We start from the raw sequence: 19,325 nt of genomic DNA, 5'->3' as shown, positions 1-19,325 counted from the left end.
AGATGTCAAATACCACAGGCTGAAAGGCAGCCCCAAACCATGACAGAGCCTCCTCCACTTAAAAAAAAAAATGGCTATAGACACCCACTGTTGTACCTCCTCCGTACATTTCCACAATGGTTTGAATGAAAAATTTTACATTTGGATTTATCACACCATAAGACCCTTTGCCACCAATTTTCAGGACAGTTCTTGAGTAACTTGTCACACCTCAGCCTTTTCACTTCATTTTCCTTCCTTAAGAATGGCTTCTTGCCAGCAACCCTTCCACTGAGACTATTTCTAAAGGTCTTGGTGAGCAGTAGATGAACAAAACTGAAGGTTTAAATGCATCTCACAGGTCCTGCATCACGTCATTTGTTGTTTTTTTCCCCCGTTTTGCATGAACATGACTAAAAATTACTAGATTTCTGATTCCTTGCAAGCAAAATATGAAGAAGTGTAGGGGTGGCCCAAGACTTTGGGACAGTACTCTACATAAAAATATGAACAAAAATCTTAGACGTCTTATTTTGATACATATGTCTTTAGTTTTATACTAAAGGAAACAATGTCAAGAATTCCACCTGCAAACAAAGCATAGCTTAACATAAGTTATGCTTCCATCCACATGCTCTTCCTTCTTTGTGACTTCCCAATATAAGGACAATTAATATGCACAAAACCAGAAGTACCAATTATTTTTAAAGATACAATTTAAAATTAGTCTTTTGTCAAGTTGTTTGTTATGTTTAGACAACACTAGTTTATCATTAAGTGAATTTTCTTTATACTTGAATGATTCATAGGTCAGAATTAGGTGGCTTAACAAAAGATATTCCTATAAAAATATCAGGTACAAGGACTGGACTGAAAATGAATAATAAAGCAGCAAATTTCAAAATAAAAAACGGTGATTGAAGACACACACACACACACACACTTGCATGGAAACTTGAGGTTAATGAGTTTAAAATAACGTTCAAATTGACAACAGATTTGTAAATCAACATTTTATGACAAGACGGTTTTACAAAAGTTTACAAAATATTTTAAGTCTATTTACAGGAAATAAATGCAGCTGAACAGAAGTATGTGAAGTCTCATTTGGTCTATCTCAAAGAACACATTAAGTGTTCACATATAATTTATATATTCAACTCTTCATGGTGATGATGTCATTACAGATGGCTCTTATGTCTACTTTCTTTTGGGATGATTTCACTTTCTTGCACTTGGCTCCGGTCACCAAACTGACATGAGACAGGAAGAGATCAGCCGATGTGGCTCCACTCCACACCTCATGGATGTACAGTGACAGCAGAGACAACCCTGCTTCTGGGAACAAGAAAACAAGACATCAAACTTATTTACAAAACAACCTATTAAAACTTATTGTCACTTTGGGACTTTAAAGATACTGAAAAAGAAAATGTAAACATGTATTTACTATTTTCTTCTATATTTAAATGTATATTTTTACATACGATGGATTCTACATCACGATTAAAATATGTTTGACAATATATATTATTACTGTAGGCTTTCTTTTTTTAGTTCATGCTTTGACAAATGTGGCAAATACAGAGTATCTAATCAATGTAGGGAATATACAGTTGAATTCATAACTTCATTTTGTTAAAAAACACCAAATATAGAATATTCAACCATTTCTTAGACCACCTGTCAAAAAAAGAAAAGCATATTTAAGAAATCTCTAAAACGTGTTTAAAACTAAATATTATGCCATTTATTAGGCAAAATCCTTTGATCCTAACAGGAGTTGTCATTCTTGCTGGCATTGTAATCTCTTTTGTTACTAAGTTAATAGTTTGCAGCTGTTCTCTTTGTTTGTGCAAACTATCTCTGAAGGATTCAAGTCTGGACTTTGACATGATCAGACCATCAGTCTAAATTCCTTTTTCTTAGTCAAATAGTTTCTGCACAGCTTTCAAGTATGCTTGGGGTCATTGTCCTGTTGGTATATGAGCCAAACAGTTTCTGTGCAAGAGTTTAAACTTAGATTCGTCTCTCCAAAGTACCTCTTTCCAGTTATCTACAGTCTACCATCTGTGCTCCTTGGCAAATCCGAGATGTTTCTGGATGTTTACAGGTCCCAATAATGTCTTTATACCAGCAGCTACTCTTCCTTTTAAGTCTTCTTTATTCAGTTGTCTGAATAAATAGTGGAGGTAATTGTGGAGACCTTCTCAGACTGATCTAGAAGCATTTATCTCTACTTGAAGATCAACACTGGTCTTCCTTCTGTCTCTAGTACTTAAAATCTTAAGTTGATTCACATCCACTTCTGTAAGTTTTCATTTTCTGCTTCATTTTCTTCCTCTGGGCCTTTTCGTGAATACCAGTTCAGCAGTTGACTTCAGGGCATGCTCGACCTCACTGTGACAATAATTTCTGTATTTCCCTGTTTGTCTCAAAGACCATGCAGCACCACGAAGTGCAAACTTTTTCCTTTTCCTTTTCAGCGAGTTCTCAACATTTCACCGTTTCGAGGACAAGTGAGGAATTTCAAACATTTTTATTCCCACATTTGAGCTTCTCTGAGGAGTCAGAAATTAATCATTTAACCAGTAAAACTATTTTTTCTCTTCTGGAATGCAAGTAAGCAACTCTAATTTATCATCTTAATAAAAATATAAAAATGTGCTTTACTATTGTTCCTTCCCTTTTATAAACCAGTGATTTTGAAAAGCCATGGCTAATAACAATAATTGTATTTAAGTCCTAAAAATATCATTTCAGTTAAAGATATTTTGCATACTGGCAGATTAAAAATGACAAAATAAACGATTCTGGTAATTACCAAAAGTGTAAAAGCAGTATGGTTTTGCCAGGGCTTCCATCTTTGTGTTCATCTTTTGTAAGTAATTATGTTTGTTAATGTAACTTTCCTGCAGCAGCAGCAGCATTGTGACATCTAGGGACCGGGACAATAATCTCAATTTTAAATCCTTTCATACTATATATGTTAACACTACATCCCACTTGTTTAACTGAGATAACTCATCAGTTACAATTTCAGAATGAGGGTTTGGAAAAAGTAGCAGGCTCTTACCAAGTCTAGTCTGATCATGTGTGGCCTCTGGGATGCAAGCAGAGACAACTGCCTGATGCAGCTCTGGAAGGTTGCCTTGGATCTCTAGCAAGGAGATCATAATCTTGGTGAAAAGCTGTAAGGTTTCTGCTCTTGCTGAAATGCTGGAGTGACAGTGAGCTTCAAAGGCCTGATGGTAGAGCCGAAGGAGGTCCGCTTTCAAGCCAAGATCAAGCAGTACAACATCCACAATTTTTGTGTGTTTGATCACAGCCTTTTCAAGCCAGAGCAAGAATTCTTTTGCCCTGTTTTCATCATACGCGTCCTCCACCAAGCACCTCAGGGACCACTTTGTAACCAGGTGCGCAGTAATCCTGGCCAGCCAGCTGGGATCCAGCTTGTCTGTTGGCAGAGCTGGCTGGGGTTCACAGAGTTGGAAAGCAGGCTCCCAATGAACAAAGATATTGGTGAGGTAAAGTTTACACTCTGTCAGAAGACTCTTATCTTCATTTTCGGTCTCTGTGTCTTCTGCCAACTTTTCTTTTCGCACATAGACGTGGGAAAGGGAGCTCTTAACTCGGGCCTTATCCTTTCTCATCCCTAAAGAGGAATATGGACAAAACGATATACAATGTGACAATGCAAAATAACAAAACTCTAAATTTTCCACTTCTTTATAAACATGACACTTGTTAAGCCTGATTTTTATTGCTGTTCTTTCGTCAGCCGTTCCTTTGCATTTACTTTTAACTCTAAGGCCAAGTTTCTGAGTTTGGCTGCAAATCAGGCACATTCATAAAACCATATAAATATCAAATATGAAGTATCTACTATTTAGAGATAGCAAGTAGTTATCAAAGCTACACAAAGTAAAGATATTACAAAGTATCTTAATCACAACTGCAAACATGGGTACAAAGTGGGTCATACCAAATTTTTATACCAGTTAAGTTTCATTCAAACACCTCATATATGTTTATTATGTTCATGCTGTTAAGTTTCAACTGGTAGTTTTTTTAATTAGCTGTTTAAATAAGGCTTGTTTAGGGTTGAAAAATGATCAGTATCTCCTTTTCCATTATGGGCTTGGAGGATGTCCATCAAAGACTACCGTGGCAACTGTACAAGATTCTCTGTATGTTAGAATTTGTTAAAAGCACTCACCCATCACCTCCTTCACTTTGTGCTTTTCTGACAAGGCTTGTATTTGGGTAAGAAGTTCCGTATTGTGGGACGAGGAGGCCCAGCAGTGAAGCAGAGCGAGGGCTTCGGTGCAGGACAGAGGCTGTGGGTGGAGCGTGAGCCGGTCTGCCTGTTTGCTTACATGGAGAGCAGTCGCACGATGCTTCAGCACAGAGCAAAGAGTCTGTAGAAACAAGCTGAGCTGAGCAGCCTTCAAACCCAACCTGTCAGAAGGAGATGAAACAATGACATCTTTCATCAAAAGACAGTTAACATTTACTGGACATCTTAGGTTTCATCACTGCACGTGTGAATAAAAGTTTTGGGTAAAGTGCCCGAGGTGTGGACTTTCTAACAGCCCTGAATGATGGATGAGACACGTTACCCGAGATGTCTCGTGATAGTTGACGCCACACATAAGAATTCACTGATGAGTGGCGGAGGAAGACATTTCACAAAGCTCTGAGGTTTCTCCTCAGCAGATAAGGAGGTCTTTGCTTCATCCACCTGCTTCTCCTTCTGCCCGAGGGCCGTAAACCACAGCACATGAAACAGATCGATGATGGCGCACAGCAGCTGCCAATCCAGATTCCTGTCAATTAAAAACAGACATATGTAACAAATATGTAACTGATGAAAATCATCATTAAAATATCAAAATAAAAATTTTAATATCAAAATAAAGAACCAGAATTTAACAGCAAACCTTAATTTAAGGCTCACCTTTTTTCAACTATTTGCATTATCCAGGTTAGGAGCCCAGAGGTCTTGGTGAGGTTATGCGCCGCTTTGGTCACATGAGCAGCCTGACACAACACCCTGATGATCTGTGCCTAAAAAGTGAGAAATACATGTACGTGATAGTCTTATTTTTCCTGTTTGTGTACATTTCAGAGAATCACGCACCTTATCCTCAATAATGTGTTCGTTTTCAGAACTTTACGGTGGTACTTTCTGATCTCTTTCTTCATTATGTGAAGGATTTGGCTCTATAACCTACTAGTGTAATGAATAACTATCTTATTATTGGTGTTTTTCATTATACGCAGTAATAGCTGAGTAATGTGTAGTCCATTCTGCACAGAGTTGTTATAGTTTTTCTATTTTCTAGTGAGTTTTTATCTTGTTTTAATTTTTTTTAATTCATTTTAACTTCAATAGGTTTCCAGAGTGGGTTTGCTTGTTTCAGGTTAGTTTTCAGTCCTCAGACGTCAAATGCTGATAGGGTATTGTCGTCACCTCACCTGGGACGAATAAGTGTGAATGGGATAACTTGAGAACGAGGTGAAGTATGAGTTCAAATCTCAGTGACCTCGACCTCAAATTCAGAGGTCAAGTTTTCTGAAAATTCTGCGAATGGATTAACTCAAGAAGAAAGTCACCTAGGATTTTCATATTCATACAATAGGTGCATCTACTAGGAGGCTGAGGGGCAGCACTGGTAACCGCTAGTATTTTTATTATTTGAAAATGTTTAGTTTTACTTTAATTTTTATCAATTGTATCAGTTTCAGCGTTAATTTAAGTCCTTTTCTTTATTAATATATGCTAACGGTAGCATTTAGTATGGCTATTACAATAAAAACAACTTTTTGAAAGCAGCTAACACACAGTCACACATCCATAGTCACAAAAATTGATCGAGGGCTCATCAGACAACTTAATTATATTAAGTAAATAACAAATTGTGCCAAACTAACATTAATACTAAAACTAAGGATATTTCTTCTATATTTTTATTTTAGTTTTCCAAGTTCAAAAAGATTATTTCAGTAGTTTTTGTTTTTTAAACAATCTGGTTTTTATTTTTACTTTAGTAAACTATAATTTGTTTTCATTTCCAGTTTTACATTTTATGTTTAGCTGTAGTTAACTATAATAACTTTTGTTCTGCATGTAAACTAATTTTCTAATCTTTTCGAGCCCCAAAAACAACAGTTTCCTGAATCCACTGGGTACAGCATGATGTTTTCTTTCCTTCTCATCACACAAAATAAGTTGCTGGGTGTGCAGAGAGGCAAAAGCAACTGCATTAAGTTGGCCCCAGAGATCCACCTGAATAGTGAACTCCCCCAAAGCTGGCAGCAAAGGGGTCAGATTTTAACAGTTTGCTAGAAATGACTGAAATCACAGCAGCTCATTTGCCCCCGATCTCACCATATTCTTAGCATCCTCCTCTATCACACCAACCCTGTACATATCCTCCTTTAGTACATCCATAAACCTTCTATTACAGAAGTAACTATAAAATAGATTCAAGGAGAAAGCACATATCCTAAAGACACAGGATGTTTGACATCTAGAACATAGCGGGCAAACAGATGGATAAATTACTGTTTGAACGACGTGGTAATGTGGAAACATTTGAGTGTACCATGAGTCGTCTGAAATGGTTTTCAACCAAGAACCAATTAACCAGCAAATCCTAATCTTATTCTACGTAGAATCATATTATACACGTGTGAAACTGGTTGCTGTAGGGGTTGAATTTAAGAACATAGACATCAAGTCTTGCTTAGAAAGAAATTGATAGCATGGTAAATATTTTGACACAAATCTATGCCCTGTATCAGTGAGAGCATATTCACATAAATCAGCAAGAAAGACAAGCTCGCTGTCATGCCAAACCTTGAACAGTCACAGATACAAAAATGCTGTCAGGAGAGAGATTAGTGAGACAAAACAAACCATAAAGGCCCTGGTTGGTCTGAAAATGTCAATATATCACCCAATAGTAATACAAAAGTTTGAAAGGCTCAATCTTCCTTTAGATTTAACTTTTTAGGACATATTGTCTTGATCTAAAATGAAGATTTCTTCAAAACTCAACTAGAAAAAATGGTGACACAACTACAGACAGACAAGCGTGTACCTGGAAGTGTTCATCACACAGAGGGCTGCTGCTGAAGCCTAAAAGGATCTGAAAGATGCCTTGCTGGTTGCACAGGTCATAGCAGTGTCCATCTTTCATCCCTTGCTCCAGCACGCTTAGAATCCACTCACGTTCCACCTTGTGCTGCAGAAAGAAAGAAAACACAAACAGTCACGACTCCCACGTCTTTCAACCCTTCACAAAAACGGATAACAGTCTAAAAAAAGGCCTGAGCTAAGCAAACAAACCGATAAAGGTTGCTCATCCAAGAGGAGTTTATTTAGACAGTCATTTAAGTTCAAGGAAGCGTCACCAATCATGTTTAACACCAGACGGCACCAGAATACAAAAACAGTGTTTTCACCAGTTTCTTTACCTCCAAGTCAAAACTGTAGAAAAGCTTAAAAAACTCAGGGACTCTTCTGAAGTCCAAACTCTGGTGCGATAGCAGAAATCTGTTCAGCACCACGTACATGTGGTCCTCTGGGAAAAGCGAACAAACATGTGAAGGTCAAGGATTCTTTTGTTATTACAGGAAACGGTAGATAGAAAAACAAGTGCAAACCATGACTGTGATTCTTATTCAGGATAGATTAGCCTAAAACCTACTTTCAACCTAAAAAGCATCTCTTAGTAAATAATAAGAGTTATGTCAGCAGAAAGATATTCAAGTTTTCAGGGTTACACACCAGGTTTGAGCATCTGCTGAGCCACTTTGGTGATGTAAGTGGTCATGACAAATGGGAGTCTTTGATTCTGTTGCTGAATTCCATTTTTTACCATGTCCATCAAGTAGAGCAGCTGTGAGACAAAAACAAGCCCGTCAGTGTTTCCAAACACACAACATTTACACACACACACACACATAAGATGTCTCTAATATTTACCTGTCTCTTTTCTCTGAACTGAGCACCCTCCAGATGTTGGTAGAAGCAGCTAAGCACGTGGTACGCTGCCGCCCTCACCTTTGGATCATAGCTACTCAGAGCCATTACAGTTACTCCAAGAGCGTGGCTGGATACAAACTTCAGGCAGTCAATAACACATTCTGTCAAATAGAAGGAAATATGCAACAGATATAAGAAGTGATAATTTAAACTAATTATACTGAGTGACAACAACCAGTGAAATATGATACCTGGCCGCAATATGGCGCTGAACAGAGGCAACAGAAAACACGGATCATACAAATTCCCAAGGTCTTTCACTTTATTATTGTTGTAGAGTTGTTCCGTGCTTTCCTGAGAGAGGGTAAGAACATGTACATTACACAAACATATAATGCAGTGTGTCATTTACCACTAATTGACACCGATCAGGCATAACCTTATTTTTTGCTGCCAGCGCAGCCCTGACCCATCTGGGCATGGACTCCACCAGACCCCTGAAGAATCTGGTGGAGTCCATGTTAGCAACAGATTATTTAAGCCCTGTAAGTTGCAAGGTGGGGCCCCATGAATCAGACTAGTTTGCCCAGCACATCTTACAGATGCTTGACTGGATTGAGATCTGGAGAATTCAGAGGACAAGTCAAGTTTCAATCTTGTTGTTGTGCTCCTCAAACTACTCCTGAACCAAAGCATTTGTGGTGCATTATCTTGCTGAAAGAGGCCTTTTTCCATGAAAAACTGTACATGGTCTGGAACAATACTTAGGTAGGTGCTACGTGCCAAAATAACATCTAAATGGATGGCAGGACCCAGGGTTTCCCAGCTACAGATTTCCCAAAGCATCAGGCTGCCTCCGGTGGCTTGCTTTTTTCCCCATAATGCATCCTGGTGCTAGGTGTTCCCTAGGTAAGTGATGCAGCTAGCCATCCGAGGTTCAGTTGTGATGCTCATGTGCCCATTGTTGGTGCCCCTGACAGCAGGCAGGGGTCAACATGGGCACTTTGACTGGTCTGCAGCTGTGCAGCCCAATACACACCAATCTATGATAAACTGGGCATTCTGACACCTTTCTATCAGAACCAGCATGAACTTTTTCAGGAGTTTGACCTATAGACGTTTATCTGCTGGAACGGAGAACAGGGACCAGGGATCAGAATTTGGCCCTTGCTAAAATCCACAACTGCCAATTTTTCCTCTTTCCACCAAATCAACTCTAAGGACAAAATGTTCACTTGTTCCCTCATTGATCCCACCCACTAACATACAGCATGATAAACACATAATAAGTGTTATTCACTTCATCAGTCAGTGGTCATAATATTATGCCTGATCGGTGTAAATCTGAAAAGTAAATATGATGTTAAACATTAACCTGCGGGATGATTTTGCGCTGCTGTGGAAAGTGTGCAATAGTTTGCAACATCTTGTCAGGTTTAAGGAGAGCCAACAGGTCATCTGAGCTGGTCTGCTTCCACAGAGAAGCTCCCAGGCTTTTACTGGTCTTGTGGTGCTCCACTGCTGTTGGGCCCCACAACAATGACCTGCAGTTGAAAACTCACACTGAGTTTTTGTATTAAACAAGCACACTTCTAGCATTTAGAACATAAAAAGATGAATTCAACCTACTGGAACTTCAGCAGGCTGACTTGGTTTCTTTCATATTCCTGAAGAAGCAGCAACAATTTTTGATCTGCAAAACAGAAGAAGATATAAGAGGATAAGACAATAAAAACGCAAAAAAAGAAAAAAGAAAACAGGTTTTCTTGTTTTACCTGAAGTACTCAGCGTAGCTCCGTATGCTCCCAAAAGTACAACAAAATGATTGATGTTGCAGACACTCGGGCTTTTCTTCACCAGACAGAGTAGGAGGAATACCAACTCTTCTAAATTGACAACAAATGTGTGTTTTTGTGATTAAATTGTGATTTGGAATCTTTAAAAAGAAAAATCTTTATTGCATTGTACCTTTAATCTGGCAGCTGTTAGCCTCTTCAGAGTCCAGCATGGTGGGCAGGAACAGAGAATGGCTGGAGATCATTGTGTAAAGAGTGGGTAAAGGTATCAGGTCCTTTTGAACCTCAGTGCCACAATACATCACTTCCAACAGGCTGCTCAGAGTGTTCAGGAAGTGGTGATCTCTGTAGCGATATCTGAAAGATTTAAGAATATTTTACAGTCACTCAGCAAAAGTTATGAAACATTAAATAGCAAAATTGATTTAAATAGATAACCTACTTTAGTCCATTTTTGACAAAATTGTTCCACTCAGATGCAGTGATGTCTTCTTTGGATATCTGTATAAAGAAAGTAAGTTAGGAAATGCAAAAAGTTTAAAACTTACAAAATGTATGCGTGAAGTAAACCCACTAGCACTCGCTGTAGTCTTTTTAAGATTCTGTGCTCCTGCTCTAATGGGGAAGTAGCCTGATCTTTCGAGTGACTGTAAGAGGCAATGAGACACTTGATAGCTGCAGTGGCGACAGACTTCCTCCATTTTTCCTGTTCTTCTGGGCAATCAGCCAGCTTGTCACTGATAACATCTACTAGTTGCCATCTGAAAGAGCAAAGAATATTCATCAAGTAAGTTTTGACAGGATCATTTATTTATTTTTTGTAGTTTTGTAATGCGACTATAAATTTCACCTTTCAAAACTGTCCACATTTTGAAGAGCACTGGGAAGACTGTTGATCAAATCCCCGATGTCCTTGCTGTTTGCAGAGAGCTTTATCAAACTGCCTAGAGTTTCCGTAAGCTGGGCTCCGGACTCTTCTGTCAGGTTTCCCAGAACACACTGGGAGAACTTGGCGAGTAACACTTGCTTCAAGGCTTTCAAAATGTCTTTTTGCACTATGAAACAGCAGCAACCAAGCATACCTCAATTAGTATATATAGCAATACGAGATAAAAGAGTAACAATTATTTGTTTCAGTACGTACCATCTTTGGGTCTGGCTGGGTCCTCTCTGCTTGCCACACGTAAGTACATATTAATCAGTGGAAGGAAGGCTTCCGATTGGTCAGAAAGCTTCTCCATGTTTTCAGGTTCAAGGCACCACATCTCAAACCGGAGCCGGTGAGTGGAGCAGTTCTGCAGCAGGAGAGTGCTGATAGCCAGAGAGTCTGAGAGTGGTCTTTGGAGACAGTGCAACAGCACATCTGTGTGGAGGAGTTTTGCACTGCTTGGCTCACTGGATAGAAACTGGAGCAAGAATGCCTCCAGTGCAGGCTTGGAACAGGACAGCAGCAGGGTGCCCAGACCAAAGAGGTGTGCCTGTGTCAGAAATGTGCCATGGTCCTGGGAGGCCGTATATTTACACTCTGTGAGGATCTGTAGAGCTGCCTGACCGTAAATGCTGAGCTCAGAATTTGCCCCTTTACTGCTACTGGGGGAGATGAGGCTGTTGTGTGGGAGGAGAAGCAACTTGGAGACAACTTCCCTCAAATTACCGGAATCCATGTAGTTGTGCAGAGACAGGAGGCCCTGGAAAGTTCTGGAGTGTTTCTTTGCCGGTTTAGAGTTCTTCTCCACCAATTCCTGAAGAGCAGCTCTTTCTAAAGCTCCCATGTAGCTCCTCAGAAGCTCTAGATGATTTAGTTCTTGAAGAACAGGGGCACAGAGCTTCAGGAGGACCAGAATATTATCTGTCATCAGTGAACACAAGTGCTTAAGTCTGACAGGGTTTAGAGAGTGAGGAGGCATGGCAGATAGCTCCAGAGCCAGAAACCACTGCTCCAGATATGGATGCTTGAAGACGGAGCCAAGAGCTGAAAGAAGGATCTAAAGAAAGAGAGTTTCATTAAAAAAAAAATCCTTCCCTCCAAAAAAGGAGAATATTGCAAAGTCTGAAAAAACACAGTAAACACATTATTTCTCTAACCTGCTGAATATTAACTTCAACCGTGGAGGACTGGTTAAGTTCCAGAAAGAGGTCTGGTCCTTCTTGGCATTTCTCTACAGCTAGTTCAGAGTTTTTTGCCTGCTGAAAGCCTTGGAGCTTGATCACCATCTTTTCGAGTATTTCCATGAAGGTCCTCAACACGGAAGCTCCTAGGTCTTTAGAGAACTGTGAAGAGGGAAATGATGCACTGTTTAGATATTCAACAATGTGAGGAGGACGGGGCTTGTTTTGCGCACCTACCAGTCCAAAGTTTTCCACAGTTGATCTGATGTAGAGTAATATCTGCTTGATTGCAACTGGAAACTCTGCCAGATAAAGGGAAGCTAAAGCTTCTTCTGCACTTTTCCTAAAGGTATCCTTAAGCAAAGTGTCTGGACCTTGGATGTAGGCAGCTTTCATCAGTGCAGTGTATGATGTTTGATCTGATAATCCTTTTGCATGGCATTCAGAAGACTGGAACTAACAAAATAAACAAGAGTATTAGTCCAAGTACTATGTCTAACCATGTCTGATTAGGCAATCTCGTTGTATCACTAAAAACCCACCAATTCTTCACGGCACTGCTGTGGTAGCCACTTGGAGTAATACTGATGAAAACATACAATGGCTGAATGAGGAGAGGTAAAGCATTCAGAGGAGACAAACTCTTTATCGTACTGCAGCAGAGCCAGACAGAGAGGGAGCGGCTCTCTCTGACAGTGCAGCACATCTGAGAGCACTGCAGCCAAGTATTCATATACCATCCCTAAGAGACGCAAAGACAGATGGTTACAAACATCATAGATCACAGTACATTTACTTTTCAATCAAAGTGTCCATGAACAGAATGGGTAAATGTCTTTTTAAACATTAATTACAGGCTATGGGCCAGATTCACTAAACTGGGTTTTGGCATTAAAAACAACAACAACAAAAACCCACAATGTATTTACAAAGAGAGCGCAGTGATTGCCAATATTACTACAAGAGATGGGAACTCAGAGATTTTGTTGCAAATGTGTTTGTTGGAGATTCTTTCACAAGGTGCAAAATACAGGAATAGAATATTTAAATCAAGCAAATTAAGTTCCTAAAGTTTGCGACACACAGTTTAGTACTAATTACAGCGATATTTAATGCGGAGAAAACGTATTATTTTCCGAGCTTGATATTGAAATGAACTGACTGTGCCTGTGATTGCACTCACATGCAATTTTGTCCCGTTTAGTAAATCTGGCCCTATATTTAAAGTTGTACTTCTTATACTGCATAACAAATTTCATGCTTTAAAAGTTTTTTTGCAAATTTGTGATTTCACTCTTTGTCACAAGTGAGGCAGAAATCATTTACCACTATCTGCTGGCAGCTTGTTTCGGGCCTCCAGGGCAGCGGGTACCAGGGCACTGAAGGGGAAGGTTTGCATGATGAGATCTTCACTTACAGCTGGGCCGAACTCCTCCAACTCACCATCACTGGCCTCCATAATGATATCGAGCATGTCTATGACATCTGAGATGAAAAAGTAAAAAGCATAAACATTCACGGACATACTTGAGCCCTAAAGAATTCAGCGTTGATTCCACATTTAAATGCTGACCATCTATGTGAGAAACTGGGACACTGGCTGTGTCACCCTCCTGGCTACTCAGATTCGCTTGCAGATAACCTGCTTCCTGGACCAGGCTGGCCACTTTATCTGTGTATTCATAGGAGCTGCACACCAGTTTAACCAACACCTGGAGCAAGAGACAGATTTTAAGAGTTTATTATCAGGCATAAGGATTAAAACCTTTATTTTTTCCAACCTCCAATATGACGGTTATGTAGAAAAGTAGGAAGAAATAAAAACTGGAAGACTTACCCGCTCCAAGAACTGAATAACAGTTTCTTGCTGGTTTGGCTCTAGTCTGGCCAGCTGTTCAAGCCAGAGCTCAAGCTCAGTCCAGGTGTGCTCGAACACACCAGTGTCCTTTAGTACCTAAATACAACACAGGACACCAATTGCTTTAGCAGTACTGCTGGAGGAAATTTGTCCACACGAATATAAACCTCTTAAAATAAAATCCTTAAAAGACTTTAGCTTAAGCTGCTCTGATTTCATTAACTTAAAAAAGTTCAATGGAGGATTGAACTGTACCCTACAAAAGGTAAATATCTGCTAACATACATACATATAATCCCTCCAGGAATGATGCCCTCGTATATAAAAATATAACATGCTTACAGTTTGTTTGCCTAAGTGGACCAATCTTGAATAAATAAGCACTAATTCAAATATCTAAATATATACAGTATGTCTCATATAATGCAGACTGGAAGCACAGAGGAAAAGGCAAAATGCTCCTTACTTTTAGAACAAGCATCTGTGTGGAGGCTTTCAGGTGGCTGCTGCTGCTGCTCACAAACATCTTGAGAAGCAGGTAAAATACAGATTTCTCTCCAGATGATGAATCTTTATCTGCAGCACCCTGTAAACACAGAAAAACTATTTAGAATAGGTGTGTTTTAAACCAAAAATAAAAATAAATCAGAGAATTTAACTTCCTTACCTGCATACGGAACCAGGAGAATTTGCTTGCGGGAAGATCCAAGGCCAACTGCAGTACGTGGTGCTGCAAAACTGGGGGGACTTCATCCTTTATTCCTTTCTCTGACACAATGCCTGGACAGATAAAAAAAACAGTTTCAAAAGCCATTTATTGGAAAAAAATAAGCTTTAAAAAAGCAAAAGTTGGAGCTTAATAACGCCAAAAACATTACCCTTTAAAAGCTTGCTGAAGTCAAATTTGCACTGGCTAACCAGATGCGGCACCACTTTCTGGTAAAGGCATAGGACCTGAAGAATCAGAGCCTTCAGCAAAATGACCTCAGCTGTATCTTCAGCTGTTCCAAAATAAAGCACACAAGACAATCAACTCAGATCCTTTTGGGTTTTTAAAAAAAAAAATAGGATTACTTGGAATAAACAATAATCATGTACTGTGAATGCTACTACCAGGCACTTTGCATTTAGTCAGTTTAGCATCCCCTTCGCTTTTATCCTTTTTTTCTTCAGAGCCAGCTTTTTCCTTCTTGCTAAGTGACTGCCACTTTTCAATTATGCTTGTCATGTCAGGCAAAATCTGGAACAGAGCATGAACAATGATTTGAGCCTTTAAAGGTGGATCATTTGCTTTTATTAAGGCACTTTCCTGAACCTACCTTGCCGAGCATCTCCCTGTACTGCTGCACTAAATCCTCCATCATCTCAGCAGTGTATAGGTCTGAGCTGCACCACACAGACTTATCCAAAAGATACTCTATGTTCTTACTAGCTCTTTTCAAGATGAAATTGACCACCGACAGGGTTGTAAGGTGTGCTCCTGTATTGGCAAGCTGTCAAATCAGAGAAGACACATTTAAGTAAAAAAAAAAGTTTTCAGTCTTTACTGCAGTAATAAGTTTATTTTATGAGGCTCAGTCACTTACAATAAGGCCCTGTGTGAAGAAGCTCTTGTTGCAGACTGGAGGAAGAGATATCACCATCACCATGGAGAGCAAGCGAGGCAGAGGGATGACCTCCTGAGTTTGAAAGACTGTGGATATCTCTGGCTGGGCCTCGTAGATCTGATATAGAAATGTAAAGGTGACTATTACCATCTAAAAACTGATAAGATATTATTTTAACACTTTTACCACCAACAGTTACCTTTTTAAGAAGCTTCACATTGTCTTGCCAAGTAGTTTTGAGGCGCGGAGCATATGCATACTGAGTCTCCTTGAAGTATCTGGACAAAATATCGGGGGTAGCTTTCAGCACATTCACCACCAGATCTGCCACCAGTTCATCCTCAGTCGCCTGTTTCAGCCCCACCAAAAACTGGAGCAAAACAATGTTACCAGGCCTGCAAAGAAGTAAAATCCAGTGATCCACATGAGAAGTTCTCAGAAAAGGACAATGTGAAATTGGAATGTTAATGACTTACCTGCCAGCTGTGCCAAAGCTGACATCATGAAAGCTGATACCATGCTTACGGGAGCAACACAGATCAAGAAGGAAACTGTGAGCGAGTTCCCGGATGACTGTCATCCCAGAAAGCTCAGTGTTTTCCGACATCTTAAAAATATCATGTAATTAAATAAAAACGTTACTTGGACATGTTAAAGTAAACTGACCTGACACAATCTTTGTTTCTTTTGACACAAAACAGCAAAACAACAAGCGACCTACTCTGTCATCATCCACGGTTGCATCTGCAATCCCATTCCATTTATACAGCGACGCGATGCTGGCCAACACAGCAGGTGTGAAGAAACGTACTTTCTGTGTTTTACTGATGGCTTTGTTTAGAACAACCTACAGAAAGGAATACATCTTATTACTAAATCCATGATCTGATCTCAAATGTCCTGGACTAGTACTTACTTTAGTTTTCAATGTGGACAAAATCAGGTTGACTGTGGACATCCGGTCCTCCTTCAGACCTGTATTCAGGATCACTGGCAGGAGTTCTAACACACCAAATGAACATGTTACTCACAGACAGTCCACTGCATAAATTATAATTTATATCTAAATATTACCTTTGATTTCTAATATTTGTCCGACTGTTGTGTTATCACCAGACACCACGAAAGAGAGCACAAACTGGATAAAAGCCTGGCGGACATCAGGTCTACCCTGTAAAATTATAATATCCAGAAAAGATTTATCTACAGAATACGACTAATCTGATGCACATCATAAACCCTGTGGACAAATACTGCATCACACCTGCTTATCCTTCATCTTTGCCAATCCAGACAGAAATTTGTTAATGTGAAGGTGACTTAAGACCTCTCTGGCAGCTTCTGGACCCTGGGTGACCAAGGCGCACAGAAGACCGAGACACTGGCGGATAAACCTGTGTTCAAAGGGAAACAACATTGGTTTTGAGGCCAGAATGATTTTAAACTGAGTGTCATTGTGCTCTACTGAAATTCACAAATCAACCTGTGGTTTGCTGAACGGAAAGACCCCTGCAGGAGTTTCATGTAGCTGAAAACGGTCTTCTTCACAATGGCATTGCCAACCATGTTGAAATGGGAGAGGTCACTGGCTGTCCTTAGAAGAATCGCCTCCAGGCTCCCAAAAATCAGCATCATCTGTACAGAAACACGATCAGAGTTTAACTCAGAAACCTCAGAAAGAGTGAGCCGGGCCAGAGCCGTCCGCTGAGAAACTAAAGCTTACCTCACTCTCTACGTGTTTTTCTCCTTCGAGCAATTTGAAGATCTCTGCACACTCCATGGAGATTTTAATATAACCTTCAACCACATCGTACAGGTCGGACCGTGGCAACTTCTTAGCGGTCGATATAAACTTCTCCAGTCCTGCAGACGAAAAAAGGAGGGGGGCAAAGGCGGGATGCCGATAAAACAATGCATAGTTGACTGAATGCATAACACAATATTATTACTTCAAGCTGATGATTTGTACATACTATCACTCACCCTTCATGGCTGTGGTCGGGTCCTTCAGCATGGCTTTAAAAACTGTCCCATTGAACTCCGGAATCGTTTCTTTTTTCCGCGGAGTGTCTGACTCAGCAGACTCGTCGTTGCGCCGCTTTTTACCCATTTTGTTATATACAAACAACAATTACCACTGACGTGAGTTTTTTATGCACTATCCTGCCATGTAAGTGTTGTCACCCACGTTGCTCTGTAAACAGAACGCGGTACAACGGAATTGTCATCCGACCAGAAACGTTCGCTATTGAAATTTTGTTCCGCATTATCATGTAAGTTAAATAAAATGTATTTTGTTTCCTCCGTCTTTTACATAAAGCACATGTACATTTCATAAAATTTGCGACATTTAACATCCCTTAAACATGTAAGAAAACCAGTTAGCTTATTCTTTTATACTGTCTGTCTTTAGCTTGACGGCTAGGTGTGAAAACTCTCTTAGAAGTATTTTTTTAGAAGTATTTTTTAATATTCAAGATTTTAATATTCAAGAGGGCACCGGTCTACGACACTTTTGATCCAAATCTTTCACTTTTGCCTTAAGTCTCACACACACACACACACACACACACACACACACACACACACACACACACACACACACACACACACACAGAGAGAGAGAGAGCGCGCGCGCGAGAGAGAGATGGGGGGGGTGCTTAAATATTAAAGAATTTAAGAAAGCTAGAAAACTCTTCATACTACCAGGCACCGATTTAATCATGTAATTCACATTTTCTTACAGGCTACAAGTTTTAATCCGATCTGCAGAATTTTGCTCAAGCTTGAATTATTGAATGTTACAATAATGAAGCCTGTCACCAATCAATGATTAATCCCTCCCCAGATGTCATCTTGCACTGGGATCACACCAGCAATAGTTCTTAGACTACATCCCTTTTTCAGACTTGGTCTTATTTGGATGTCTACTTCACACCAGTAATGCTTCTGAGTCTTGCACAGTTATTACACTGTAGTTGACAAAATTAGTCTATAGACACAAAGATAGACATACTGTCAGTGATGTAAAGATCCGCCAGTACTCAAAAAACCACCTTCCAGGATGGTTCTGACTACAGTGGGTGTATTCAGGATGAGATTTTGTCATTGCACGAGAAACACAAATTCAAGATAGGCAGAAAGATAGAAACCCCTTTTTTTACATCCTTTTCATTTATGCATGTTTGCAAATCCCCATGCAGACAAGCTCTACCTGCTGCTTAAACTTGTGGGGTCCAAGAACTCTCCGGCTTTGCAAATGCTGCAAATCCCCTGCAAGATACACAGTTTCCAACAGCCTTTATTCAGTTTTTTATATTTAACTAAAGCATAATAAGTTAGGGAAAACACACATTTTGCTGAGCCATGCAGACATAGTTGTGGCTTAGATTTGTATCCTATTTAAAGTGTATCTGGTTTTTAACCACAGTGGTGCCTTTTCTCAGTTATTCTCTCAGCAAACTTTTGCAGACGCTGCCTAAACAGATCTAAAAGCTGACTTTGATGTGATAAGTAACCAGTGCTATAGGTTAAAACGAGCTATGTGGTCTGAATATCCTATTTTGTCACATGGTGTTTGGTTTGCAGCCTTCCCCTCTTGTTCAGCGTCTATTCTTCTTGATTTGCAAAGAGAACATCCAGCAGTTCAACTGGTGGTTGAGCTCAATTCTTTCTCAGAATATCTGACATCCTCATAACACAGGCAGCATTATACATCACACATGATATGTTTTACAACACTAGTCTGCATTTCCAAAACCACACATCTGTTTTTGATGATTGTTGAGAAAGACAGCTATTATTTTTTTGTGGAATGAATTTGAATGGGATAGTAATATTTCACAAACTGGAATTTCAGCATAACATCTTGTGTAACTTGTGTTCCCACGAATATGTTTAAGCTTAATTTTGTATTCAATTGCATGGCCAACAGGGGTCACCTTTGCCTGGTTTAAGAATTTGAATTTATTTGCACCGAA

At 39.7% G+C, this 19,325-nt stretch overlaps 1 protein-coding gene across 2 annotated transcripts; it reads right to left on the bottom strand.

Annotated features, from left to right (window-relative positions):
* Positions 1-977: 977 nt before the first annotated feature.
* urb1 (URB1 ribosome biogenesis homolog) lies at positions 978-17,566 on the bottom strand. 2 transcript variants are annotated; one of them, XM_005926474.3, is made up of 39 exons: positions 17,329-17,566; positions 17,069-17,208; positions 16,829-16,980; positions 16,610-16,739; positions 16,420-16,516; positions 16,262-16,347; positions 16,067-16,192; positions 15,822-15,952; positions 15,545-15,740; positions 15,325-15,462; positions 15,058-15,231; positions 14,852-14,978; positions 14,617-14,739; positions 14,406-14,518; positions 14,205-14,324; positions 13,718-13,834; positions 13,454-13,592; positions 13,207-13,365; positions 12,423-12,622; positions 12,118-12,336; positions 11,857-12,042; positions 10,916-11,756; positions 10,622-10,826; positions 10,346-10,532; positions 10,214-10,272; positions 9,944-10,128; positions 9,751-9,861; positions 9,605-9,668; positions 9,351-9,519; positions 8,227-8,329; positions 7,976-8,136; positions 7,778-7,889; positions 7,465-7,571; positions 7,089-7,232; positions 4,940-5,049; positions 4,602-4,808; positions 4,199-4,440; positions 3,056-3,634; positions 978-1,317 (listed from the first exon to the last, which is right to left on the bottom strand). In XM_005926474.3, the coding sequence occupies exons 1-39, from the start codon at positions 17,453-17,455 to the stop codon at positions 1,136-1,138; spliced, it is 6,768 nt and encodes a 2,255-aa protein (XP_005926536.1). In that variant the 5' UTR covers positions 17,456-17,566; the 3' UTR covers positions 978-1,135. The 2 variants fall into 2 exon arrangements, with proteins under 2 accessions (XP_005926536.1, XP_005926537.1); XM_005926475.3 differs by having other exon boundaries at positions 978-1,314.
* Between the last annotated feature and the right edge of the window lie 1,759 nt (positions 17,567-19,325).

Source organism: Haplochromis burtoni, unplaced genomic scaffold (assembly GCF_018398535.1).
Source record: "Haplochromis burtoni strain Fernald_Lab_line unplaced genomic scaffold, NCSU_Asbu1 Contig_36, whole genome shotgun sequence".
NCBI lineage: Eukaryota > Metazoa > Chordata > Actinopteri > Cichliformes > Cichlidae > Haplochromis > Haplochromis burtoni.
This window is presented reverse-complemented; position numbering and strand designations above follow the sequence as displayed.

Coding starts and splice junctions, on each gene's coding strand:
- urb1 (XM_005926474.3), bottom strand. CDS start 17,455: ATGGGTAAAAAGCGGCGCAACGACGAGTCTGCTGAGTCAGACACTCCG. Junction 16,517..16,609: donor CAAAGATGAAGGATAAGCAG/GTGTGATGCAGT, acceptor ATAATTTTACAG/GGTAGACCTGATGTCCGCCA. Junction 13,835..14,204: donor CACAGATGCTTGTTCTAAAA/GTAAGGAGCATT, acceptor TGTTGTATTTAG/GTACTAAAGGACACTGGTGT.